This window comes from Cottoperca gobio, chromosome 17, assembly GCF_900634415.1.
Source record: "Cottoperca gobio chromosome 17, fCotGob3.1, whole genome shotgun sequence".
In the NCBI taxonomy this organism is placed as follows: Eukaryota; Metazoa; Chordata; class Actinopteri; order Perciformes; family Bovichtidae; genus Cottoperca; species Cottoperca gobio.
Genome location: NC_041371.1, coordinates 10881656 through 10909533, shown reverse-complemented (window position 1 = coordinate 10909533; position 27878 = coordinate 10881656). Strand labels below are relative to the sequence as shown.

At 40.0% G+C, this 27878-nt stretch overlaps 2 protein-coding genes across 4 annotated transcripts in view; both read left to right on the top strand.

Annotated features, from left to right (window-relative positions):
• Positions 1-17845, top strand: part of LOC115021963 (laminin subunit alpha-3-like) — a 53650-nt gene extending 35805 nt beyond the window's left edge. Inside the window, 37 exon segments of the mRNA XM_029452707.1 lie at positions 2152-2265; positions 3293-3411; positions 3516-3596; positions 3716-3816; positions 3939-3992; positions 4093-4244; positions 4780-4890; positions 4993-5104; positions 5310-5477; positions 5642-5838; positions 6147-6263; positions 6563-6717; positions 6942-7083; positions 7229-7328; positions 7416-7532; positions 7652-7822; positions 7974-8125; positions 8237-8431; positions 8520-8668; positions 8819-8981; positions 9074-9201; positions 9509-9644; positions 9766-9861; positions 9988-10142; positions 10238-10355; positions 10475-10615; positions 10736-10866; positions 11094-11228; positions 11372-11492; positions 13985-14118; positions 14315-14495; positions 14607-14765; positions 14865-15030; positions 15797-15951; positions 16170-16263; positions 16367-16486; positions 16589-17845. Of these exon segments, the coding sequence (XP_029308567.1) occupies positions 2152-2265; positions 3293-3411; positions 3516-3596; positions 3716-3816; positions 3939-3992; positions 4093-4244; positions 4780-4890; positions 4993-5104; positions 5310-5477; positions 5642-5838; positions 6147-6263; positions 6563-6717; positions 6942-7083; positions 7229-7328; positions 7416-7532; positions 7652-7822; positions 7974-8125; positions 8237-8431; positions 8520-8668; positions 8819-8981; positions 9074-9201; positions 9509-9644; positions 9766-9861; positions 9988-10142; positions 10238-10355; positions 10475-10615; positions 10736-10866; positions 11094-11228; positions 11372-11492; positions 13985-14118; positions 14315-14495; positions 14607-14765; positions 14865-15030; positions 15797-15951; positions 16170-16263; positions 16367-16486; positions 16589-16731 (4983 nt within the window). The 3' untranslated portion in view covers positions 16732-17845.
• A 1136-nt stretch (positions 17846-18981) lies between these two features.
• LOC115021979 (tetratricopeptide repeat protein 39C-like) lies at positions 18982-27431 on the top strand. 3 transcript variants are annotated; one of them, XM_029452739.1, is made up of 15 exons: positions 18982-19101; positions 19340-19494; positions 21375-21423; positions 21891-22019; positions 22168-22282; positions 22485-22887; positions 23190-23358; positions 23473-23566; positions 23651-23758; positions 23858-23967; positions 24055-24178; positions 24288-24385; positions 25477-25581; positions 25698-25736; positions 27175-27431. In XM_029452739.1, the coding sequence occupies exons 2-15, from the start codon at positions 19349-19351 to the stop codon at positions 27265-27267; spliced, it is 1782 nt and encodes a 593-aa protein (XP_029308599.1). In that variant the 5' UTR covers positions 18982-19101; positions 19340-19348; the 3' UTR covers positions 27268-27431. The 3 variants fall into 3 exon arrangements, with proteins under 3 accessions (XP_029308599.1, XP_029308601.1, XP_029308600.1); XM_029452741.1 differs by lacking the exons at positions 18982-19101; positions 19340-19494; positions 21375-21423; positions 21891-22019; positions 22168-22282 and having other exon boundaries at positions 22721-22859; XM_029452740.1 differs by lacking the exons at positions 18982-19101; positions 19340-19494; positions 21375-21423; positions 21891-22019; positions 22168-22282 and having other exon boundaries at positions 22758-22895.
• The last annotated feature ends 447 nt before the right edge of the window (positions 27432-27878 follow it).

Genomic DNA, 27878 nt, shown 5'->3' with positions numbered 1-27878 from the left:
CTCAGGGCTGGGATATGATGCACAATCATGCAGACATGATATTAGTGATTATAAAGCTATAATCACTGGCATGGCTACGGCTCACAGAAACATAGTGCAAACAACGTTGATGTAGTTGGTCAGGAAAAGCTTTACTTTAATTATTTTTCTCCTGGGAATGGTGCTGACGAGACCTAAGTGTGTTTGTGCTCCTCAGATCTTTTCATCGTATCCACATGAACGCAGCAGTTTTACCCACAGAGGCTAATTAAAAAGTGAGAATGAAGCAAGCAGTAATTCAAAGGGATTTCTTTTTCATCTAACAGACCATTTATTAGTGGAGAGAAACAGTAATATCAAGAAATGTTTTTCATCTTTGTTGGAGTGCCGTTGCCATAGCTGCGGTTACCTACCTGTGTATATATGAGCAACAGTCTGATCGTGAGTGTTTAAAGGAAGTTGATTATATGTGCCTAAAGGCGGTATCTCAAGGTGCCTCGCCTTGACACATTGGGTGCGGCAGTTGGAAACACTCTGTTACTCATAAACATGAGTGCGTTCACCTGAGTGCCCATTCAGTATGTGTGTGTGTGCCAGACACACCTAGTTGTGTCTGTCATGTGTTTGAGGATCGTGATTCAGATGTGAGTTTGTTGTCTGTGTTGTCTGAGGATGTCTGACTTTCCTCTCAGTCACATATGCTTGCACAAACCATTATAAACCACACATGCACGCACATACACACACACACACACACACGCACGCACGCACACACACACACACACACACACACACACACACTAATACACACACACAAATATAATTTATTAGAATATTAATACATATTTGACTGTCTGAATGTCTCTCAAGCAATTTCATGTGTGGTTGTGTGTGTGTGTGTGTGTGTGTGTGTGTGTGTGTGTGTGTGTGTGTGTGTGTGTGTGTTAGAGAGAGAAAAGGAGAGAGAGAGCACTTACATGTTTGTGCTTGTGCACCTGTATACACTCATGATGATCTGTTAGACTGACTCAGGTAGGAGATGGGGCGTGTCCTCTGTGCACGTGTGTGTGAGTGTGAGTGTGTTGGTTTAAGAGGCTGAGGCAGGGCAGAGTGGAGCATTATTTCACACAGACGAAACATTAGGAATGTCAGATATGTGTGCGGATAGACAGCGGCGTACAGGGGTTTTGTTACAGACCCTGCTATGTTGCACTTTGATCGGCCTTTGCTGCGCTGGGCCCAGGCCCCGAGAGAGAGGGCAGCGAACCCGCTACCCCAGGCATCATGACAGATGGACTCAGAGGATACAATACCCTTCCCTACATGACCAGGGAACTCAGCGAATAGAGTATCCATCATTGAATGATGAAGGTACCCAGGGGGTACGCTACCCCTCGGTACATGACAGAGGACAGACAGTTCGCTATCCTAATGTTAATGACGCGAATGCGGCCAGTTCTCAGATTAAGGTAAAGATCTATGAAGATGTGTGTATCTTGTTGTTGAAGGGATTGTTAGTCAATGTCTCAGGTGTGACTTGAAGACTGTTATCTCTGAAAGCAAAGGGCATGCTTTGGCTCTTCAGAGTTAATTGTTAATGACAATCCATTTAGGTCAAGTTCATTGTTGTGTGCTCTGCAAATTCTTACATTCTTACATCTCTGGAAACACTGCGATGTTTAGGCAAAATATAACAAAGGCTGTGTTTACAGTTTATAGGTTTAGTGTCTCTGCTCAAATCTGGTTTGTCAATATGACATTACGTAACCTAAAAAGATGGGAAATTTGTCAGAAATCAGAGATTTATGAGGGATTTATTTACATTTATACTGTTGATAATTGTAGTTAATGGCAATGTTGCAAATCAGTGAGCGGGATTTTTGTATTTTATTTTACCAGTATTGAATTTACAGGATTTTTACATCATTGTTTTAATTCATTTTTTTTAGATATTCATTCCACTGATTTCCAAAAACAAAAACTTTTTTCTGGTTCTTTGATCTATAAAGAAATAGCGCATTTCATCTAAGTATATTGCCAACCCCTTGCCATCTTAATGGTTCAACATGCATAAAGTTGATTTTGTATTCAGATATACAGTGGTACACCTGTATGAGTTATACTTGTAAAGTTGGGTAGACATGTCTTTATATTTGTGTTTTTTTTCTCCAGAAATGTGCTCCTGGTCACTACAGAGATGGCAGTGGGCTTTTCCTGGGCCGCTGTGTGCCTTGTGAGTGCAATGGTCTGTCTGAAGAGTGTGAAGAGAAGACAGGGAGGTGCCAGGTAAGATACACAAATAACTCTCAACCCTTATTAATTGACTTCATGACCACAAGTTATACAGTAGACACAATAGACTGTATATAAGAAGTGGATGTAGTCAATGTGACGTAACCCACTGGTTTGTGGACTACCGTTTAAAAGCCTCGAGTTTGGCATTTTTGCCGATGCCTTCTTGTTTTTTTTGGAACCAGAAGAGAAGATGGAGCTAAGTAGATCCGAACGCTGTACAACTCTTTTTTAGGCAACCAAAATGTTACAATTAATTTTGTTGAACTGAAAAAATCCCTATGAAAGGGTTACAATTCTAAGACGAAAACACGGAGAGCACCAAGACCAGACAATGCCTTGGTAGTGATCTGTCAATCAAGGGGTAGCCGCGCCCTAAATCATATCCTGAAGACTTGAAACTAGCGATTGAATAAACTCATCCGGGAAATGTTTGCTGAGATAATAAGTGAGAAGTGTCATTTTCTCATAGACTTCTATACAATTGGATCTTTTTGCAACCAGTAGAGTTGCCCCCTGCCGGCCATTATAAAGAATACAGGTTTAAGGCACTTCTGCATTGGCTTCAGGAGGTTGCCGCTTAGTAGACATCCACATACTTAAAGCGAATACTTCAGTCTAGCAAGAATGGTTTGATATGGCTTCCTGATTATTGCCCTTAATGAAAGGATGAGCCTTTACGCATTTCAAAATCTCAGCCATGTCTTTTGTGTTATTGTTATGCAAGACACTCAAGACCGGACTTGTGTGTGCAGTGCACGCATAGATCCACACCCTAGCAGCTTTAAATCAACAAGCAGCTGAACACTCTCACTCTTCTGTGTGCATGGAAAACTCTTTTCTCTTTGGCCGTTGCCGTTCGCATTCCTCAGTGTAATTCACGGCTTGATGTCTGGTTGAGTTGGTCCAGTGTGTGTAAAATACTAGCTGCAGTGCACTCACAGTACATTGTCTACCAGGTGTTTTGCTTCTTCACGCATAGTTTCCAAGTGGTTTAATTAATACATTATGTAATTTCCAGAACTGTCAGTACAACACAGCCGGGGACCGATGTGAACGCTGTAAAGAAGGTTACTATGGAAACGCGGCTCAAAGGACATGCAGAGTTTGCCCGTGCCCATTCAGTGTGCCTGCAAACAGGTGGGTGAAAACAACAAATTACCTCCAAACAACTGCACCATAAATACTGTACATGGAAATGTGTATTTTAAGAATTAAATCATGATCTCTCTGTCCATTTGCAGTTTTGCAATAGGCTGCAAAGAGGTATTTGGAGACTTGGAGTGTATATGCAGAGCAGGCTACACTGGAGACAAGTGTGAGAGGTGAGTGTCTGTATGGACAGGCCATGCAATGATGTTGAAGTACTTTGCAGATACTGTGTATTTTGAAAATCTTTAGGCCTTCTTATTTCTCCGTCTTACTTATTTTATATTTCCCATAGTTGTGCTCCTGGCTACTACGGTGATCCTCTGACACCAGGGGGAAGTTGTCGGCCCTGTAATTGCAACGGCAATAGCAAAAACTGTGATTCCAAGACTGGAGGTGAGATTGTGGACTCTCATTTGTTGACTATTCAATTCTGCCACCGTTTAGTCATAACTCATGTTGTTTCTCCTTATACATAATCATTAATTTAATAAAAATGGTTCATTCTTTTTTCACAGTTTGCAAGAACACCCTGGAGCCGGGAGACACAAACACAGATGAACACTGCCAAGGTGAGTGAACAAAAAGTACTGAGGTTTGACGCTGTGACATTGCAGTTTACAATAAGTTGAGTATGATCCCTGGCTGATCCAATCCTCTTTTGAATTCCAGAGTGTGATAATTGTGCCCAGACTTTACTACATGGTCTGGAGAAGCTGGATGATGAGCTGGGAAGGATCAAAACTCAACTGGACAACGCCTCTGCTAGTGCCTCCTCTCAGGACAGGATGAAGAAGCTGGAAAAAGCTGTGTCGGACACCAAGGTAACACGTCAGTTTGCACTGTAAGGCTACAGAAGACGAGGTGAAGAGCACTTAAAGATATTTAAAAGAGTCATAGATTCAGTGTCGACAGAAAAGCAAAGAGATTATGCCAAATCCTGACGCCAAATGCATGTCAAGCACAATGAGATTTATTTAAATGTTATTTGCATTTTGTACATGTCTGTTGCTTACACACAAATACACACATGCACACAAACAGTATGGCACACGAGGGGTGGGCTTGTTCAAACATTGGAGATGCCTGCTGATAAGCAATCTCAGTGAATGTTGTCCCACAGCTTGTGTGTCAACACGAGTTAGCGACCACAGCACAAGATGCCAGCGCTTGTCGGGCCGACTTGTCGTTTCTCATTCCCTCATAATCTCAGTGTTACATCCACTTCGTTTGAATGCGCATCCTTTGTGCATTCATGAGACACAAGTGAATAAGCACAGCACAATTTGAAAACAGACCCTATCAGCCTCAAGCTTCAGCACACCACATTTTACATTTCTGCTACTATGCTTTCTGCAGATTCTTGTGAACACCTTCAACTCTGCCATCAACACCCAAAAGTCCAGAGTCAATCAGCTGGAAGACGATGTGAGCAATCTCACAGATGACATCGACTCGCTCAAAGACAAGGTAAGAGCGATGGAGACAAGGCCTACTGTAGCATTTATTAACATATCAGCAGGCGATAATAAGTGTTAAAATGTGTATAAATGTATATTGTAATTTTTTTAGGCAGATAAGAGGGCTGCAGATGCTGACAAGGCAGTGACAGATGTTGGAAAAACCCACAAGAAGGCTAATGATCTGGACTCAGACATTCAAAACATGCTCAAGAAAATCCAAGGTAAAGGGAACGTAAATTCAGCAGCATAAATCATCTGCTTTGCCTTTTAGTGTCTTCATTTCTAATTTTTTAACTTTCTTTTGACCTCCTATTTTCTGCATATATAGTTTATATTCACAAGTGGTATACTAGTCTCCAATACAATTGAATGGCTTCAGATCCTAAATATTTCCTTGACTGAGTGTGTTTTTTTGTGTGTTTGAAGCTCTGCTGGACCAACTGAAGGAGACAGGCACCAGTGGTGACAGCATGGCCAATGAAAACCTGTCTCAAATGCTAGACGATGCTCAGCGCATGGTGAAGGAGCTGCAGGATAAGAACTTCACCCCTCAGAAGGCAGCTGCCGAGAAAGAAAGAGACGAAGCCAAGAAACGTACGATACTTAGTCCATAGTTAGTCAGCAGAAACTTCAGTAAATTCTTCCAAACTCCTCCAGCATTGCATTATCAAAGCACTGGTGTGGTTGTTGAAAAAGTTAAACATCACTGCACACTGGGTCAAAAATTATCCATTAATCTGTTCTATGCTATACTCTAGTGCTGGACCACTTGAAGGCTGATGTAAGTAAGCAGTGTGACCAGAACAAGGTCGCAGCGGAGAAGCTGCGGGGCCATCTCAAGGGTTACGAGGACAAGCTGAAGGACCTGGACAATGCTCTGAAGGAGGCGGTGGACTTGCTGAAAAAAGCCAACACCCAAAACGGGCTCAATGCTCAGACGTTGACAGATCTGCAGGTAACAACTCATGAGTCAACTAGTTAATCAGTTATGAGAAACACGGGGGCTTGTTGGTTAATGGGGTTAGTGGGGGAAGAAATTGTAATGCAGATAATATGTACGACATAAGTTATGCATTTGTTTCATAAACAACATAAGTGATGATCGGGGAGGTACTGTTTAGTGGTTTACACCATAACAGTTCTGTTATACCTGAGTGTAAGGTATTATGTATACAAAGTGGAGAAGAATGCCCTGTAGGTTATTATTGCTATTTATGGTCTTTCCACAGTTGTACTCTAAACTGACTCATGTGCTCCCCACAGAAGCGTATCAAAGATTTAAAAAAGGAACGTGAGGCTGTTGAGGACCAGATGGCAACGGCGGAAAAAAAGCTGCAATTAACAGAGGGCTTGGTGCAAGTACTATCTGACGGCAAAAAAGTAAGTTTGACAAACTATAACCTGCATGTTCTTTGCAGAATTATACACGTTCATATTTTTGGATTTTTGTTGCTTTCCAAAACATTTTTGACACACTGTAGCTAAGTATAAGTAATAATAATAAAAGTATAAATGTATAATAAAAAGGCCTCATCTTTGATCTCATACGATCGAGCTGTCAGGTCCCAACATGCTGTTCATTCAGATAATGATCAGGGTTTTGGCTCGCAGTGAGTTAAATGGCATTTCCTGCTGTTATGAATACCTTGCACCCATTCACCTTTCCTTCTCCTCTGTAGGAATACGAACAGCTGGCAGCACAGCTGGATGGTGCTAAGACTAACTTGAACAAGAAGGTGAATGAGATCGCCAAGGCTGCAGGCAAGGAGGATATTGTAAAACGTGCAGAGGAACACGCTGCGCGCCTTGCTAAACTGGCAAAGGAACTTGAGGAGTAAGACTTATGTTTATATATTAAAGATAATCAATCTCATTTCAACCTGAGCTCGATCTGAGTGGATTTAAGCAAAACATTGTCAGTTGCTATGGTGGATATTCTTGCTGGTTCAGTGCTATTCAAGTCTAGTCTGCTTAGTTTTCAAGATGTGTGTCATTTGCATCATTCTCCATGTCTCTTAGTCTCTTGGGTTCATTTTCTTCCCTTGTTCTGTATTACAGTGCGGTGAAGAATGCAAGTGGACGCACTGAGGTGCGAAACGCCAAAGACGCTATCGACGCCTACAAGAACATCACAGATGCAATTAATGCTGCTAAGGCTGCAGCCGATGAGGCCAAAGATGCTGCCAACAACGCCTTGAATGTAAGCAACAGATTTGATACATTAAACATTAAAAACAAATTGTGCACACTTCTAGGAATGATACGAAATTAATGAAATGTCAGAGAGAATATTTTTAGAATGATGTTTCACTTTAACCAAATAGTTTTTTTTTAATTCCTTTTAGAATGTAAAAAACCAGCAGCTCACACAAAGAGCAAAAGACCTGAAAGAGACTGGTGAGGAACTACTGAAAAACGCAAAGGACGCAGAGACAGATCTTCAAGGTATTCAGGTCATACTATTAAACTGTTGTTTTTACTTGTTTTAAAAAAAACAAAGCTCAGTCACTAATTCTTGTTTTTCTTTAATAGATGCTTCAGACGACGTTACTGACCTGAAGAAGCGCCTGAAGAACGCTGATAACAAGAAGAAAGTTCTTGAGAAAGACCTGTTTGATGCACAGAACCAACTAAATGACATCAACAGAGGTAGAACAAGTCAAGGCATTATATTATTAGCGTGACTATTTAACTGATTTTGTCTGAGTCTATTTCCAGGGTTCATATTTCCTCTTCATTTTCCCTAATCACTCATTTCTTTAAATCAGATGACATCGGAGGTATGATCAATGAAGCCAAAAGGAAGGCAGCTTTAGCCAATGACACGGCCAGCGACACTATGGACAAACTGAATGCCATCAGAAAGGAAATGAAGAAGATCAGTGTCACTCCCGTGGACTCCAACCTGAACAATGTATTGGATGATGTGGACCAGTCAGGTGAGATTTTGAAAAGATGTGTAAGGCACATTAGGCAATACTTTAGTGGTACAGAATAAACACTTTTTATATTATGAATGTTAAGGATTAAAAGAAAAGATGCTGAATTTGTACACATTACAACTTGTTTTCCCTCTCCTATCTTCTACAGTGAAGAACTTGCTGAAAACCATTCCATCTCTGAATGATAAGATCTCCGAGGTGGAGAACCTGACCTCGCAGTTCTCACCTATTGGCAACATATCTGACAACATCAAGAAGATCAAAGAGCTCATTGAACAAGCCCGGGATGCAGCTAACAGGGTGAGGTCCCACTCTGTAAATACATCCATAAACAAGACTGAATCAAACACACTTTGTCCCCTATTTTTCCTTGATGGCTCTAATTTCCCTTTTTTAATGTCTTTCTTCCAGATTGTGATCCCGATGCACTTCACAGGCGAAGGTCACGTGGAGATGCATGTGCCAAAGAATGTGGAGGATCTGAAGGCCTACACGTCCCTGTCTCTGTCACTGCAGAGACCTATAGACAGGGGTGATGGAAGACGCAGACGCAGACAGACCGGGAACAAAGGAGACATGTTTGTGATGTACCTTGGCAATAGAGATGTAAGTGACTCCAAATGCATATGAATAGTTTAATATAAAGATTTTGTTTGTGATCGTACACAAGGCATTAACAAACTGCGTCTTGTAGTCTTCTAAGAACTACATCGCTATGGTCCTGAGGAACAACGTGCTGTACGGTGTGTACAAGCTCAACGGAGTCGAGTACGAGATGAAAACGGACTTTATTAGCTTGTCCGAGTCTGAGCCGGCCACCTTCGATGCAGTGGACCTACGCAGGTAAACTGACAGCACAAAACTGTTTTCAGTGTTTGAGTGCACATTTATGGCATTTTTCATTTCCACTCTTATCCCAGGTGACTTACTACATAGCATTTATAGTGAAAAGGATGAGGACTGAATGATTTTTTCCCCCCGCTTCCGATTTAGGATTTACCAAGATGCGCAGATGAACCTCACCAAAGATGTCTCTTCAGGTAAACCCGGTGTGCCTATCAAGACCAACAATCAAGGAGAAGAGAACAAGAACCTGCTGGACATCAATCCCACTAATATTGTTTTCTACGTTGGAGGCTACCCTGACAACTTCATAGTAAGGAAAAATTAAATACTATAAATTTCTTTATTTTAAAACTAACATTAACTAGTTGTATTAATATCTTTCCCTGTTGTGCTTCTCTTCAGCTGCCGCCTTCTCTCAACTACCCCAAGTACAAAGGCTGCATTGAGTTCAAATCTTTTAACGACAAAATCGTCAGTCTGTACAATTTCCAAAAGGCAGTGGCGATCAATTTGGAGGATCCATGCAAGAGGTAAGATCCTAGAATGATTAGTGTGGAGAATAACTAAGCTAACTATAAACATTCTTCTATGCCTTTTCTGTACTGACATGTTAATGGTTTTATTATTATTATTATTATTACTATTATTATTATTATTATTATTACTATTATTATTATTATTATTACTATTATTATTATTATTATTACTATTAGTATTACTATTATTGTTATTATTACTATTATTATTACTATTATTATTACTATTATTATTATTATTATTATTATTTCAGAATCATTTTTTTAATGTATTTTATGACTTTTTCTCCCCTCTATCCAGATATGTGCCTCCAATTGTCGCTCACTACTACGAAGGCACCGGATATGGCAAAGTAGCTTTGGATAGTCTCAATCGCTTCGAGATGAACATCTTAAGTCGTTCAGAAAACAGTCTGCTCTTTTACATGGGAACGGAGGTAAATTAATTAATTCAAGTTCATATGGTTGCTTTATAAATCTTTAGTTTTGATTCATTTTGAATAGAATTATGTACTATTTGCAAGAATTTGATTACTCTATTACTCCCCCGCAACATAGGACCATTACTTCACTGTGACGATAGAGAGGGGCATCCTTTTCATACGTAGTGATTTGCTGGAAGCACCCGTTACAAACAACTTGAGAATATTCCCGGTAAGAAGCTTTTTTTCGTTTTCTGTAAAATCTCAGGTTTTTCCTTGACATTACTCCACCGGATAACATTTGTCAACCAAGAATACTTTATTCAAACACACTCTTCTATGCTTCTTTTTTTTCCAGAAAAATGACTGGACAGAAATCCTCACCATTTATTACAAGGGTACATTGAAAGTCATCATAGATAAGGGTGTTTATAAGTTACAAGCCCAAGCTGTGCATATCGACACATTTAAAGATTTCTATGTTGGTGGTGCTCCACAAAACCTGAGAGAAAGGTACGCAAATCAATTTTCCTCTTAATCATTATGTGTCGTGAGTTATGTTCAACCTTTTCACATTTGTACTGAGAATATTCTGTTCCTCTTTGCAGAAACAACATCACCATACAGCCATTCAAAGGATGCTTGAAGAATTTGAAGTTCAATAGTCAAAATCAAGAAGTTGCCGAGTCAGTGGGCATCAGCAAAGGTTGTCCCGAGGATTCCTTGGTAGGATTTTAACCTTTGCATCCCAAACCAGTTACCAGCATTGATATCACTGCCATAACCACACTTAGGCTTATATGTCAACTGATTAACTAATGTATAATGTCCGTGTTCTCGTCTAGATCGCTCGTAAAGCAGAGTTCAATTTGGGGAGCTCCCTATCAACTGACCTCGAAGGCTTTAGTCTGGCCAACGACGTCACTGTCTCCCTCGGATTCAAGAGCACAGAGAATCAGGGTCTTATCCTGCAGGACAAAGAGCAGGTCAGTCCTTACATTCATTTTTGAATACGATGTTTTAATTGTGACTTTATGAGATAGGATGTGTGTGAGACAACAGGTAGAACTTGGTCAGATTTTAAAACCTTTTTGTGTGTTTTCCAGGCTCATGGAATGAATCTGGTTTTGGAAAATGGCCACGTGATTCTCAATTTCGACAACAAGATGTGGAAATCAAACGAACAATATCACGATGGCCAGTGGCATTATTTGACTGTAACCAGCAGAGGAGGAAGGTATGAAAGAGGCAATGACATACATCGACAACTATACACATAAAACTGTGGCTTGGTGTGATATTAATTGTATGCCAGTTTTATGCCAAGCAAATATAGGCTCAGTTACACAAAGATAAGAAATGAACATTGACAGTGACACCAGTTGCCAATCAGTTGAAATCAAAGAAAAATAAACAAATCTAAAGCTAGTGTACAAAAAATACTATGAATATTTTCCCAAACAGGATTCAGCTGGTTATTGATGACGAAGACAAAGGTCAGGAGCAGAGTGGCGGCACTTCCATACCCAACACAGGTGGCTTCGTGTTCCTGGGAAGAGACACGTTCAAAGGATGCGTTTCCAACCTCTACACAAGACGGTAATAGTTCCTCACTTTGCATCGCATTGCTGCATCACTTTGAAATACCTCAAGATTTATGTACAGCTTGTTTTGTGCATCAAATATCCGTGTTCTTTGATGCATGGCGTTTATATTATATCTGCCATTTGTTCTGATTGCAGGGAAGCCAATCTGTTCATGGCTGAGGACCTCAGCACCTTCAAGACTTCTGGGGATGTCATGCTGGATGTGTGTACTGCTGACAGTCTTCCTCAACTGATGCTGGACCGTGCCTTTAAGAAGGTGAGTGTTTCTGTTTTTGTAAACAAGTAAACAACCTGACATTTGGATGAAAATCAAAATCAACTTGGTTCTCTTTCCTTTGAATAAAGTGACATTATTGTTTAACGACTACAGCAATCCATCTTATTTAAAGGTATAACTTTCCAAACTAGCATGTACGTATATATTATGAGCATGGTGACTTGATTCCACTCACCAGCAGTAAGTCATACCCATTTGTATCTTTCCCTTTTGTAAGCATTTTGATACATGTGTACAGTGAAACTTCTGTTTCATAAGGTGAATTAATAATCCCAAAGTCTTGTGTTGACATTGTTTACATTCTATTGTGCTGCCTTATTTCCAGAGATGAAGAAGAAGGAGCCCTAAGACCTGCTGATGCTGACAAGAATCTAATATTGACATGAAAAACTGGCAGCTTGCACCATAATGTTCTGTTGCCTATGCACGAGCTCATTCATATGCAGTGTACTTAAATAAAAAAGTTGCATGAACAATCCCAATAATCTTAAGAATTATCAAATGTATTGTATCTATTGTCTATTCTATTTAAAAAAAATCCTTAATTACAAACAACAACTTGTGAATAACAAGCTTGAAATCAGCTCATGTCTCTTTTCTTTCTTTCAACTGTCATTCACAAGCACGGACCCTCTAACTCACTCTTGTCAGACCTAATGGAAACACTCTGATTGATGAACATGCCTGATTATAACATGATATAAATATTAACCTCACTATCAAATAAAACGACTAATCATGTCAGTTAACATCCAATAAACACATAAGGATCTGCATCTGAGTTTCTCAACATTATCTGCCCCAATACTCTGTTTTACCTGAAGTAATGTGAACAAGATTATAGATTATACTTTTATTGACAAAGAGGGACACAAATAATATTTCTAACTTCTTCAATTATTTTAAATTAAAATGCATATCAAATGGAAACCCTTGCCATTGTGGGGCAGTAAAGCCTTGTGAGATTTGTATTACATAAATAAACGTGTAAATGTATCATTCTTCCATCTCTTGAAACGTGAAATGGGATCGCAGCATAAAGGTTGAGAAACGCCGATCTACATTATAATAAATGATGTAGCCAATGAGAAGTTTGGGAACATTTCCTGAGTTGGTTTCTCACAGCTAAGCTTGGCATCGCAGTGAAATATGTTAGGCCTAGTAGAGCTGACTGTGTCTTCAAACAATGTGGTCCTTGCACGCCCGTCATAATTTACTGAACTCAATGCATTGGATTTGAAGCATGTGATTAACGCAGGCCCTATCACCAACCACAAACTATTCTCCAACCCCTGACCCACAGTAGATTAGTCTGAATAATGAATTCTCAGCTGCTGCATGAATTCATACAAGCGCAACAATCAGTTGAAACTACAGTCTGGACTTAAAGGAAACATTTAATCAAAGCCAAAATATAGAAGACATGTTTAATGTCATGTTAAGTTATTGCACTATGATTTATTGCTATAGTTCTATAGTACATTATTAGGACAGCATGAGCCATTTCAAAAAAGGCCTTTGAATCTGTTTACAGTTTAAAAGAATATCTGCAAATCTATTACAAGTTCATCCCTGTTATCTGTATGGTGTATGCCGAGTGGAATCACTCAAACACTAAAAGCAATTATACTTCCCTGCATGCTGTACCGAACGAGCACAAAATTCCTCACTATGTCAATACACCTCTGAGTAAACAGAACGTGTGTGGGGGTTGTGCTGCAACAAGAAAACTCAACATGATAATAGAAACCTCTATGTAACCAAAACAAAGCATCTGATGTAATGTTTTGTAGCTGTAATTACAAGATACCCACTGACCCACCGATTATCATCAATACTAACTGCATGAGTGATACCAGGCTATACATGGCTATTTATCTAAACTATTAAATGCTGGTTAACTCTTTTTGAGAGACATCTGGTATGCATGAAAGCATTAGTGGATTAATTAAAGTAGTAGATTGACATTTTATCCACAATATTTTAGTCTATTTGTCATTTAAGATGCGAAAACAAAAACATTCTCTCGCTTCACGATTAGGCATGTGTGCTGTTTTTCCTCAAACTTCTATGATAGGAAACATATAGGAATAGGAATAGGAATATATTTGGGTTTTGGACTGTTTTCTGACATTTTATTTTATAATTAATCGAAAGATGAATCGATAATGAAATAACCGTTAGATATTCAGTGTACAACATGTCCTTAGTGTTCTCACCTGCGTAGAAGACATTTTCTTTCACTGTCCGTTTGTGGAACCCCAATTGAATACAGCATATATCATATTTCATTCACGTTAACTATGATTGTAGTCATTCTTAACACTATACATTGTCTTACCCTCCCATCTTTATTTACTTACAGGGTGGAACACCTTTGGAGACTTCCCCAAATATGAGTGAGCAAATGATTTGATGGACAACTTTGTACCTTGTGCTTAGTGTCTCTTTTGTTTGTTTGTCTCTTTTAGGATGTTGTGATGCAGGTGATAAATGAGAGTCTATCGGCGTGTGCTTTACCAGCCCTGGTACACAATGCTTATCACCTGGGTGGCCCTGTTAGCAGCCTGAGCTACAGCCTTCCACTACAGGTCCTGCAGCCCAGGCGAGTAACCTGTCTTACACCACATTGCACCATTTCCCAGTACACATGCATGCACACACATGAAACTTTCAGTGGAATATTTCCAAATGAATATTGTGTTTGGCTGAGTCTGTCATCTCAAGAACAATGCTACAGTTATATAAGAGCCAACACACACACAAACACTAAAGATGGAGTCTTTCTTTATCCTCCCCAGGCCACACTTTTCTCTGGATATCAGGACTCGTGCGTCTGAAGGCCTGCTGTTCTTCGCTGCTACCAGAGGAGGACGCTCTCATCTCGCTTTATACATATCCAAAGGCAGGATCAGACTGTCTGTGGGCAAACAGAAGGAGATCTTCAACAGGGAGAAGTACAATGATGGAAAGTGGCACTCGGTCAGTGGACTCATATACTAATCACATGTATTTTGCTGCTGCCATGGAATCACTCAATTACATTATAGAACAAAGCTTAATACGTTATTGTGTATGGTATGTTGCCTGCAGGTCATATTCAGTTTGGAGAAGAAGAAATTTCGATTGGTTGTAGATGGGATCAGAGCCCAGGATGGTCAGCTGACAAATGCTGAGTTGACATCTATACATCAATTTGTGTCACCTGTGTATCTGGGAAGTGCCCCAGAGTCCGTTCACAAAGAGCTAAAGGTAAGCAAAGAAATAAAGTACTCACTCGCAAATTCACACACTCAAACAAATCAGTCATAAATTGTAATGTCTATATATATATATTTTTTTAACTTTCAGTTGAAGGCCCTTCCAAAGCAAAGTGTGTCCGGCTGTATCCGCAATTTTAAAATGAATGGGGCTCCAATGTCAAATCCAACCACAAACCACGGTGCTGGCCCCTGCTTTGAGGGACAGACACAAAGAGGGGCTTATTTCTCAGGGAATGGAGCACATGTCATTATCAGTGAGTACACCTCTCTGAAAACAGTGTGATAATACTGCAGAGGCGTTTCTATCCTCACAATTTGATTCCTTCTAAAGAAGTTAATGCCACAAAATGCTGATAAATGAAAAGACATATAGTTTAGACATGTCAATGGATCCCCTAAAAAAAAGGCAAGTATGTCTAAAAAGAGGTTGTATTGAGCATTACACATTTTAATTTCTCAAGATACAGATTAGAGAAAATATACACAAATGTATTGTTTTACACATCTAATGTATTCTTAACAATTCCCTAGTTAGTATCCTGAAAAGGACTATGTCTTTATGTATGATTAAATTTGATACTAATTATATTTATTTAACTGCATGTAAAATAGTTCCATAAAACAATGGGGATGTTATAAGCACATATAATGTCAATATAAGAATCCATTTAACCCAAGTAATGTATTTTTTAAATGTTTATTTATTTAAAAGACACATTTTTACATTTTAGCATGTTTAATTTAACACTCACATTTACAATTACACATTAGATATTAATTGGAATTGATTAATTAAGGAAGCCTGCCTCCATTTCTTTATAATTAGGGCAAAATTAGATTTCAAAGACACTTCGTAAGAAATGAGTTACATGTCAGTTCCTTCAAAGATATTAAAGTCTTGTAATATGTTCATTTCATGGCTGTCTCCTCATTATTCTGATACGTATAGTCTAAATTATGATATCTATACAACAATGCCAATGATGAAAACCATGGTGAGATCTGTTTTCTGTATTTCAGATGACTCCTTTGTTGCGGACACCGGCTTTGAGCTGCTCTTTAATATTCGTCCACGGAATCCGACTGGACTCCTTCTACATGTTGGTGCTTCCAGCAGGAACCAATATGGACCTGAAATAGGCCACTATCTCACTGTCTACATGCTCAGAGGAGAGGTGAGGCTGGGCATTCATCAGCTGTTATTTCTGGCCAGATACTCCTAACCCAAGATTCAGTTGAACTGAGTCTGGATTGGATCTTTGTGTTTTGGGGAGTTCAACATTACAGAACAGATCCTACATTTAACCTAGACTGAATAGGTGTCTTTACTTAAAGTGTGTTCCCTGTCCTGAGTGACTAAAAGCACTGTGTTTCAACACGCCCCCATTTCCAGGTCGTGGCACGGGCGAACAATGGCAGAGGAGAATTCATGGTGTCGGTGAAGCCAAAATCTTCTTTATGTGATGGAATGTTTCATAAAATTTCAGGTAAAATGCACACAGTCACTTTATGAAAGACAAACTAAAACTGCTTATTATGACACTGATATACATTGTATTTGCCTTAAGTCACTGTCCCCTTGTCTTGTAGTAATCAAGAGGAAGAATGTTGTGCAACTTCACGTGGACACAATAGACAATTACAAGATTGGACCACCATCTTCCACTACACCTTTGACCAAAGACTCCTTGTATGTGGGTGGCATTCCTCGTAAGTGTTCATCTGTTAATCTTAGAGTTCATCTACTCCGTTTAATTTCAGTTAAATGTATTTGCACATATCACATATTCACCACGTGCCTTTCTGCTGCAGAGATGTCAATGCAACAGACGCTTCCTGTCACATCGTCCTTTGTGGGATGCATCCAGGACATGAAGATCAACAGCGACTCGATCTCTTTCGACAGGCTGTCTGGTGTGTTCGGTCCAGTCAACCTCAAAGAGTGTCCAGGCTGAAAGTCTCATTGCATCATCATAAAAACAAACCTTGGGACCACGTCCACCGCCATCCATGTGCAATCTGTTACCAAGACAGAGAATGTGTTTGTGTGTAAGAATGTATATTTTATGAGGAGTGTGTGTGTGTGTGTGTGTGTGTGTGTGTGTGTGTGTGTGTGTGTCTGTGTATGTGTGAGAGAGACTGTGTGTAAAATAGAGATATGAGCAGCCACTTACCGGTTCATAATATTTGCTGCTCGGTTAAACATTTCTGTATTTATTTTGTGATAAAAATCACGTATCAGGGCACCAAGTCACATATTCTAACAGTTGTTTTACAGTTTGATGTGTTGGTCCATTCATCTGACAATCAAATGCTACTGAACATGCTTGTGATTGGTCAGGGCTGCAGGAGGAGCAAGCCAGCACTTTAAGAAAACAAATGATGCCTTTTGTGATGGTGCTTTAATGGAAATCAACATTATTAGTTGATTTTCTTTGTTTGTTTGTTGGAAAGATTATACTAGAATAATTATGTTTACACCTACAGTGCTCAGTTCATTGACATATCAGGAGCTGCCAAGCTGTTTTATATTCATATCCACATACCAGCATGGAGAATTCTGCATTTAAACTGGTTTAATAGGGTTTTCACACAGGCTATGAAATCACATGCTTTTTTTCCCCATACTGTATTACTGTTCTGAATTAATTTTCAATTTTGCATTCCTTTTTCATGCATGAGGATGTTCTTTGTGGCTGTAAATATCAGTTACACAAGAAGACAGCATGTACTGAAGTTTGTGCATTGTCTATGAGTTGAAAACCAATATAGATGCCATCAGCTATAATAAATCTCACATTGTAACGTTTGGGACCAGTTAGCCCATATTACTATAATGTTGAAAGTAATATAACAACTTGTATTTGATGCATTTTAACTCCCCAGCAAGTGTTTACTTACCTGCTTTGTACATGTGGAAAAATATGCATGATGTTTGGGCATGATGATTTTTACATGCATTCCTGTCTTCTGACCACTGATTTGTAAGCCATTTTGTAATTAATGTTCTTTATAAATACTTTACTCAGTGCCATAAGTAGATCTTGAAAAATATATTTTGATTTGTGATCATGTTGACAACTCAAATTATTATATATACTGAAACATATTTCTTTACCCCCAAGACATTCGGGATTAATTGTTGAATTATACTTTTTGACAAAATATAATTTGCAAATAATTATATTTTATTAATAGGTTGTTGAAATACAGTACATAATGTTAATGTATCTCCATTTACCTACATTTGAGAGAAGGGAGGTTCTTCAGCAACCCTTTATGGCCCTTAGGGAATGATAAGGTTCTTATGATTTGACTAAGAGCAAGACAGTTGTTATCAATAAGGTCACTGAATTTAGCATTTGTCCACAAGTTATACTCTTGTGTACGCAAGGCATTCAGTTTTTACTAATTTGAATTTGGATTCCTGATCTAGATATTTCTAAAATTACACCTGCAGCCCTAACAAGGAGTAATAATATAGAGTCTATATTATAGACTCTCCTTGACTACAGCTGTCTCTCAAACGTCCTCCTAATAGCTCACAATCAGAAACCACCACGCCCACTCTGATGCTGCCTTCACGGACTTTGTGAACTCGTCAGTGAAAGTTGTGCAACAGCAATGCACAGAATAATGATTGATCCCACAGCAGATACAGAACATGTCACACAGTTTGATAGCTGTAATATCTAATATTAGGTAAAAGGTTTGTGAAGTATAAGTATGACAGAAAGTGGTGGTGACATTTTAAATCAGGTGACAAAAAGTGATGGGTCACACATTTTGGTGTAAACCTGCACGCCTCCTCGTCCTTTGAAATGTTACAACATCTTAACTTACACGACAAGACAAAGCGCACAAACAGAGACATAACAATATTACTGCAATTTAATGTTATTTTGAGTCTCTTAAATTTGTAATGAATAAGAAACGCATGTCAGGAGCTATTAATTGTATTTATTAAGTATTATGAATATGAATGTGAATATTACCTTCTGATGTAGCTACATGTTTCTTTATTTTTAAATGGTATGGTTGATTGTTTGTTCATTCTTACTAAGCTAAGTAGTAAATAAAATAAAAAATATATTACTGCTTACGGTGAATACCAAACAGGATACAACATATTCACAACTCTACTCACGCTTTTCTACTTGTAAAAGCCCCAGCTTGGTTAATTACTTATCTGCGACTGTTGCATCTTGTGTCTGATCGGAAAGCCGATAATTCCGATAGCACCAAAAGGTAGCACATTTCCTGTACACACGATCAGCCGGTCAGGCGGCAGAATACGGAACAGCGACACGACCGCTGGCTCAACGGCAAGCACGCACACACACACACACACACACACACACACGCATGTAGTTAGCGGTTAGTTATTTGAACCTGTTCGCTTATCAGTCTCCTCATGTAAGATTATGAACATGACTGCGTTTGCGCAAAACTGCGTCACTTGCTGAGACTATTCTGCCTGTTAGTAAACTAACGAGACATACAGCACGTCCCCTCCCTCCGTCTCTCTACGGCCGCGTTAAAGCTCCTCACCTCCGGTTTTAGGGTATCTCAATGGCGGACCCGACAGAACCAGCCCGGGGCAGCGTGGAGGATGAGAAGAAAGACGTTATCAACGACGCAGAGCTGGCACTGAAAGGAATCAATATGCTCCTAAACAATGGATTCAAGGAGAGCGACGAGCTCTTCCAATTATACAGGTCTGTGAGTGTCTATTTCGGAGACAATAAGAACTATTTCTGGCTATTTTAACATCTGGGATACACTTAAGTGATGGGTGGCTACATTCTCTACAGGGGGTTGTTATATGTTATGACAAGTGAAGCCATTGTGTCCAAACTACTGTGGTTAACCAGCATAAGTAGAAGACATGAACACATGTATTCCCTTCAGCACTATCTTCTAAGCTTAGCTTGCAAAACAAAAGCCCAACATCCTTGTCACGCTTGTCTACTGAGGCACCATATGATCATATCACAAGCAGGATGAATGTTTTTTTTAAATACCCTGGGCAAATATCCACACCCAATGTGCCTTGTGATGCTCAAACAGTCTAATTACTTTATTATAATAATATTGATCTTTGTATGTGGTGTCAGGCTGCTACAAGTTTTGTGACCATCAATCAGTGTAAATATACACATGTTTTCAAAGAGGAAATGTTTAACAGGTTAGCTTTCCTGTCATGCTAGTAGCTAGCTTTCAGTTACTTTGAAGAGGTTTGAGTTAAATGTCTCATTTTTAGCCCAGCTTGTTTGTTCACATCACAACCACTTGTCAAGTATTGATGCTTGCACCTGTTCAGGATTGTTCTGCAAAACCTAGTTTACCAAGTAATTTACTATCCAAATGTAATGATTACACTTGCAAATGATCTTCTAAGTTAACATAATGGTTCCCATCCTGCGAGGTCATCCTGAGGATATGCAAGACATTTTACAGGATAGGAAAGCTGAATTAAACAATAATGCTTTGCTAAATAATATGTTTTGACACACACCTCTTAATTATTGTCTTTTCTTTGTATGAATTATAAAGGTGTCGCAATTAATTAAAATTAGAGATAATAAGTGAGATAATCATGATTAGGGCTGCAACTAATCTGACGATTTCTTTCTAGATTAATCGTTTGGTCTATAAAATGTCTGAAAATAGTGAAAAATCCATCCCAGTTTTTTTCATATTTGAGAGGCTGCCATTTCTGCTTGAAAAATTATTATAATTTATTTATTAGATAATTATTTGTTAATAAATTATAAAAATAATTTGCAGATTATTTTTAAGTAGATCGTTGCAGCTCTAATCAGGGTTATTTTAAAATGAAATATTGATATCATGTTATTGAAATGTATCATGTCAATAACCTTTTAATTTATTTTTACCTTTTTTTTTTTAAGATGCTATTCAAATAAAACAGAAAAAAAATACCTGACCTCATAAGCAGCCTGTTATGGGTCGCAAGTATCACAATCTTTGTCTAAAGGGGTCACTCACTGCACACTCGGACCATAGTAAACTTGCTGGTTGCGGGATTTTGTATGCATTGGGTCATGCTGTGCTGTTATTATGAGGGCTGATGATCTCTAGGAAAGGTTTGCTTTCCACTTTGAATGTTGATGCCACAAAAGGGCACACCATATGTGTCCTGACCCCTGGTGAAAGCTTAAATGTCACCTCTAACACTAATTGCATTTAGCACTAGGTGTCATCCTGTTTGATTGCATCAGCAAAAAAAACAGGGAAGTGAAATATGCATAATACAGCAACTGAGAATGAGCTTGTGACTGTTAACCAATTTGCTGATAAGGTTCCCCTAGCTCTAATGCGATGGCATTGTGTGTTGCATTATGGGTGTAGGAGATTAGTCATGGGGGTGTTCAGCGATGTTTTACACATTCCTATTAAATCAAGTTGCTCTTGTCTGACTGTCATCTTGAGCCTCATGTCTTCACAGTAAATCAGTTCAGTGCTTGATGCATGAAACCGGCTTAACACATTTTTTCACTTCACTCCACCCATGAACTTCTTTATAGATCTGTTAACCTGTTCACACGTATATGTTCTTTATCCTTTGTTGCAGGAACCACAGTCCTTTGATGAGTTTCGGGGCCAGTTTTGTGAGTTTTCTGGTGAGATAATAAGCATCATCAGCACTCTACTGTTGACCTGTTAAGCTCACAAGAATGATTGTAGATTTCACTTTAAACAACACTTCTCTTCAAGGAAGGAGTTCAAGGAATTCCCCTTGTTTTTCCTGGCAGGCACAACGCCAGCCTTTTTTTCTTCCTGGCTCACAAGTAGAGGTGTGACTGAGTTAATTGATGCCCTTTCAATAAGTGGATTGAAACTCAATAGGAACACAATTATTCAACCCATCTAACAACTAAAAGCGTGATCAGAGATAACACTTCAAACATAAAATAAACATACAATACAGTTGAGCCTGTATTGTTAACCTTTGAAACGGGAATTGACAACACAATCACGGTCAAGGCCAAAATAATGAGCCCTAATAACAAGTCTCTTCTCTTGACTGATAGTAGTGCCAGTTCATTGATGTTGTTTGATTATTACATATCTGGTTACCTTTTCGTAGAATGCCATGATGACGTTTGAGGACGAGAAAATGCAGATGGCCTTTGAGGACCTCAAAGCCACAGAGAAACTGTGTGAGAGTGACAACACTGGTGTCATTGAAACTATTAAAAACAAGCTTAAAAGGAGTGTGAGTAACCTCTTCAACACTTAAATTGATTGAATGTATATGTAATTTAGCTTTTTTTAAAGGAACATTTTATGTTGGACCATGATGTTCAGGTTTGTCAGCTTGCCTGTCACATCAGTTTGTAAGTGTGAGGTGTTTGTGTGGGTAGATGGACTCTCAGAGGTCTGGGGTGGCAGCAGTGGACCGACTCCAGAGGCAGATCATCATTGCAGACTGCCAGGTTTACCTTGCCGTGCTGTCTTTCATTAAACAAGAGCTGTCATGTAAGAGAACCTTTAGTACTTGTTGGTTAACTACTGTATGAACACGGCACATTTATCCATGTGAAATGAAAATAATGAACTTTGTACTTCTCTAATCTGAGTTTCAATATTACCAGATGCATTTTTTTTTTTTTTAAAGTACCAGTAGTCCATTGCAAAGCATAGCATGTTTCACCTCACCTCAGCTTCAATCTCCTGACAGCATACATCAAAGGAGGCTGGATCCTCCGTAAAGCGTGGAAGATGTACAACAAATGTTACAGCGACATCACACACCTGCAGGAGGGCTGCAGAAGAAGAGCGTCCGAACAGCCAGCAATGGCACCTCCATCTCTGTCCTCCTGTGACACGTCTAACCACAGCCGCTCCTCTTCACCCGGGCCGAGCCCATCCCTGAAACAATCTGGCATCAGCCCGGAGGCTCTGGATCGGCTTAAAGGTTCGGTCAGCTTTGGGTATGGCCTCTTCCACCTCTGTATCTCGATGGTGCCGCCGCACCTCCTGAAGATCGTCAACCTGCTGGGCTTCCCAGGCGACCGCCTCCAAGGCCTGTCAGCGCTCACGTACGCCAGTGAAAGTAAGGACATGAAGGCCCCCTTAGCTACGTGAGTATGTGAGTGAGTATGTTTGTGTATCTGTATTCTGTCGGGAGCTGAAACATGTTCTAACTCTTTCAGTTGTAAATAGAACGATTAGTCGACTAATTGATTAGTTGATCGACACAAAATAATCGGCAACTATTTTGACTACGCAATGCTATTTAGCATTTTTTTTATGGCTTTTTGTTAAGTATGGGTACTCACTTCATCAACCAGTTAGTAAACATCATTACAAATTGTTCTAATTTCATACCAGAGGGTGTCATCTTTGAACCCCACTCATTACCGTCTCTGTGCTTCCCCCTCAGGCTGTCCCTCCTGTGGTACCACACAGTAGTGCAGCCCTTCTTTGCTCTGGATGGCGCAGACACACAGGCGGGCCTGATGGAAGCCAAATCCATTCTTCAACAAAGGGAGACTATCTATCCAAACTCCTCCCTCTTCATGTTTTTCAAAGGCAGAGTCCAACGCCTCGAGGTGAAATATAAGAATAAACCTTATTATCAACTGCTATATGGCCCTTCTCCTGCCCTTATGAAAGCTGCATATTGTCTCAGCCTGTAGCTCACACCACAAAGTTCTTCTTTCCAGTGCCAGATCAGTGGTGCCTTGACGTCCTTCTGTAACGCCTTAGATCTGGCCTCTGGCCAGAGGGAGATTCAGCACGTGTGTTTGTATGAAATAGGTACTATTTTCCCTCTCAGATTTCAAACCACCTTGCTCAGCGCTAGTCTGCATCAAATAATTTCTGATTGTTGGAACATTGTAGGTTGGTGCAGCATGATCGAACTGAACTACAGAGAGGCCTACAGGGCGTTTGAGCGACTGAAGACGGAGTCTCGCTGGTCCCAGTGCTACTACGCCTATTTAACTGGAGGTGGTAACAATACAAACGGATAAGGCTAAGAGCATTTCTCTTGAGTTTGATATTGGCTCCTAACCCATATATTATATTTTGTTGTGTTGTGTTGTGTAGTGTGCCAAGGAGCCACAGGTGATCTGGAGGGAGCCGTCACGGTTTTCAAGGATGTTGAAAGACTTTTCAAACGCAAGAATAATCAGATAGAGTTGTTCTCCATGAAGAGGGTGAGTTTGTATTCAGCGAATCTTTTGCTGCACATTTTTGTTGCAAAATACTGTGACAATAAGTATGTATGCACACATTTGTATCAGGCTGAGAAGCTAAGGACCCCCAGTCTATCCAAAGAACTCTGCATCCTGTCTGTGATTGAGATTCTTTATCTGTGGAAAGCTCTGCCTAACTGCTCCACCGCCAAGCTTCAGACAATGGCACAAGGTACTCATTATACAACTTTTAAAACACCAAACTAGTTTTTGTGTCTTGTTTTGCAGCTTTGTTTGTTGTTGTCTTTAGGCATAGCTTAATTGTATTTTTCTTGTTCTAGTCCTACAAGGGATTGACGATGCCTCATGTGCAGGCCTGAAGAACCTGCTTCTTGGTGCCATAAATAGATGTCTTCATAACACCAAAGATGCCATTCAGGTATTTTTATGTCACATTCATAATGCAATGTACATGAGTCACTGCAGGACACACTGCACTCATCATTGTAGTTGTAGGATTGTTGTAGTTAAACGGTCACACAAGTCGGTACAGTGGAGATAATAGCTGTAACTCATCTAGTGTGACTTACAGGTTCAATGTGTAAGACATATAATTTAAACTTAAAAAATGTAAACAATGCACTAACATTATCAACAGAATGTGAAGAGGTAACAGTGCTGACGTTATGTCAAAGACGTCTATGTGTTGCAGAGATATCTACTGAAGTTAGCATGCTAACTGACTAGCACCGCTCCGTCCAGTCTTGTAATACCACGTGTTCCTCTAGAGGCGATAGTGAGTCACTGTAGCGCCAGTCTGCCCTCAGTACAGAGACGGCTTGTAAATAGTACAGCCTTGTTCCGTGTCTGTTTTATAGTTTGTTTATTGGATTACATCCAAAGTGTCAAACGATAAAAACCACTCGCACCACTTCGCTGCGTGCTCCCAGCTGCCAGCAGGCTGTTTCGCAGAGTGTACAGCTGTCGGCAGCCCCGGGAAACGGCGTAGCTTCAGTTAGCTCGAGCTCAGCCATAGCACCGGGGAACTCCCTGTTGCTGCCATCACACAGGTCCAGCAGCCGCTGTGACTTGTTCTGGCTGGGGCTCCGTCTGACGGAGACCTCTCTCCTCCCCCGGTGGGCTACTGTCCCGGCTGTGCCGCCACTGGGAAGATGTCACGTTGGATTTAGTCCAATAAACAAACTAACGTAATGTTACACGGACTGCAGCCCCACGGGAGGGTTATAAGGCGGCAGTGTTTTTTAAACCGTCTCTCAGAGTTTCAGCAGTTTGGTCGAACTTTGCGTATTGTTGCCCACTGACCGACCGACCGGCATTACACAGGAGTAAATGCAATACACCATATAAGGAATACAATAAATATGCTAAACTACTACAAATAATATAAAAACATTAGCGATTGTATGGACCTAGTTTAGAGGAGAAATACGTCCCCCTATTTCTTCGGAGCAGGTGGTTCAGGAACTACACATTGAACCTTTAACCCCCCCCCCCTTATTTTTGTTGCAGTTTTTCCATCTGGCTGCCAGGGATGAGGTTGGTCGTCTGAGCAACTCGTATGTGCAGCCCTACTCCTGCTATGAACTGGGCTGTGTGCTGCTGAACACCCCAGAGGTAAGTGTTGGTGTGTGTGTGTGTGTGTGTGTGTGAGATAGAAATAGAGACTGTTTCTCTTATCTGAGGTGGTGGAAAGGTCACATGGTCTAAATATTTGATTGTTTTTTTTCCAGTCTGCAGGGAAGGGCAGAGTGCTGATGCTTCAGGCGAAGGTACAGTAGCTTTCTTCATTGCATGGCTTTAGTTCGGTTATGTTTTCTAAAGATTCATATTGATTTTCTTTTGCTTTTTGATTATTCATAAACTTTAAGTAGTTGGTAGCGAGTTCTATGACTAGTTCTCCTCTAACAGCCTTCATTATTGGTTTACTGGGCACTGAACTGGAGTTACAAAGGGTTGATGGTGGGGAAAATAACAGCCAACTAACTGTAGGCCATGGATGAAGACTGTGGTCTGAAAAACTGCCTCCAAGAGAGAGGCTTGTCAGCCCAAAATTTCTACCTGAGAAGGAAAGGTGTCCAGCAGTCCTGAGAGTGTACACTAGTGTCTACTATAACAAGGGGCTCATTTGCAGGGACAAGCACTGACAACGTTCACATTCTCCTTGGAAACAATGAGAGTGGCCGGCTGAAGCCATGCCGGGTTCCTGTCACTATGTCTTCGTTCAGTTTATTGGACTTGGCCCTGTTATGCTCCCCAGTGTTGAGAAAACCAGAAATATTCTGCGCCCTCAGGGCAGTGTGAGGTCTCCCTCTCCCTGTTTGTTTAGCTAAGGTGTATTTGCATTGTCTGACCTCAGTGTGAAGTCATGACACGGCAAAGCAGGCCACACCCCTTCCACACTGAGCTGACGGATCTTTTGTAATAATGGAATAATTGTGACAAAACCGAGGGGGTGAAGGCGGTTCCAAAAGGCTACGTCAGTTTGTGTCTCCACAAGTACATTAAGTGGTAACAATAAGTCCAGATAGATGTTTGTGTTCCACGTTTAATGGTACAATTATAATCTAGATAACTGATCACAAATGTTATCTTTCTATTTGTGCAACCTAAAGCAAGATTACCTTCACGTGTGTGTGTGTGTGTGTGTGTGTGTGTGTGTGTGTGTGTGTGTGTGTGTGTGCGTGCGTGCGCCTGTGAATAATCTTATGTGTACATTTTCCTCCTTACACTCATAAATGTATATATACAAGATGTTATTGTATTTGAAAAAGCCCAATAAACAGGTACAATTTATTTAAAAAAAAACACAGCAATTACTTGCCAAAATTAATTACAAAATGTCCTAAACTCTTAGAATCTTTTATTACAATACAACCAAATATCAGTATCTGCGTTGCCTGTGGGGAACTGGGTGCAGCCTCTCACACCGAGTTGCGTTGGAGATGTTCGGTGCAACAACATTGACTGTTAGTGGATGTGCAGCTGACACAGAGTACAGAACTCACTCTCTGTTGTAGCTGCCAACTCTGCATGCCTGAGCAGATGCTGCGATGTCTGACAGGAACACAGTGAGCTCTGCCTCTTTAATCGGTGTTCTGCTACATGTTTGGGCAGCGAGTGCATTGTTCAGGCTCGTTAGAGGGCAGAGCACGAACAAAATAGCATTTTTATTTATTCACTATTTTGTCTTTTTTCTTGACTACGCAGGAGGACTATGCCGGCTATGACTTTGAGAACAGGCTCCATGTTCGTATTCATTCAGCTTTCGCCTCCATGAGGGCTGATGCAGCACGACCTTGACGTTGTATCGGCACCTCAGAAACAACTGGAAGAAGCGTCTTTAAAAAAAAGGCACAATACCATTCGAGTCACTGAAGTTACACTTTCTTTTGTCTTTATTTATTTTATTTTCATATTCTGAGCCAATACATACTTTTTTAATGTGTGCAATATATATATATATATATATACAGTAGGTGTTATGGGAAAACCGTTTCAGGAGGTATTTCATGTACTGTAATACATCGGTTTTTTTACATGGCTAAGTTCAAAACTAGATGTCAGTCAAATCTGATGATGATCTTAAAATTCATTTTCAAAAAGCACCAGTCATACTGCTTCCAGAGGGACAAGTTCTCCTCTGATTCAGAGACAAGTCAGGTCAAATAGAGCAATGGCACATGAAGTATTATCTGACGAAGCAGTAAAAATGAATGACATTTGTGATGTAAAGGCTTTGCTATTCCATAGGCATGAGTACTAAATGATTTTTTTTAAACAAATGTTTTTATCAGTGTAATAATGTCTTGCACACGAGTTTTAATAGATGTGCCAAGATCATGTCAGACGCACAGTGCCACTCGTGGCTGTAAGCTGCTTCTTATTTATATTGTTTGTTTTTAAGATAATAA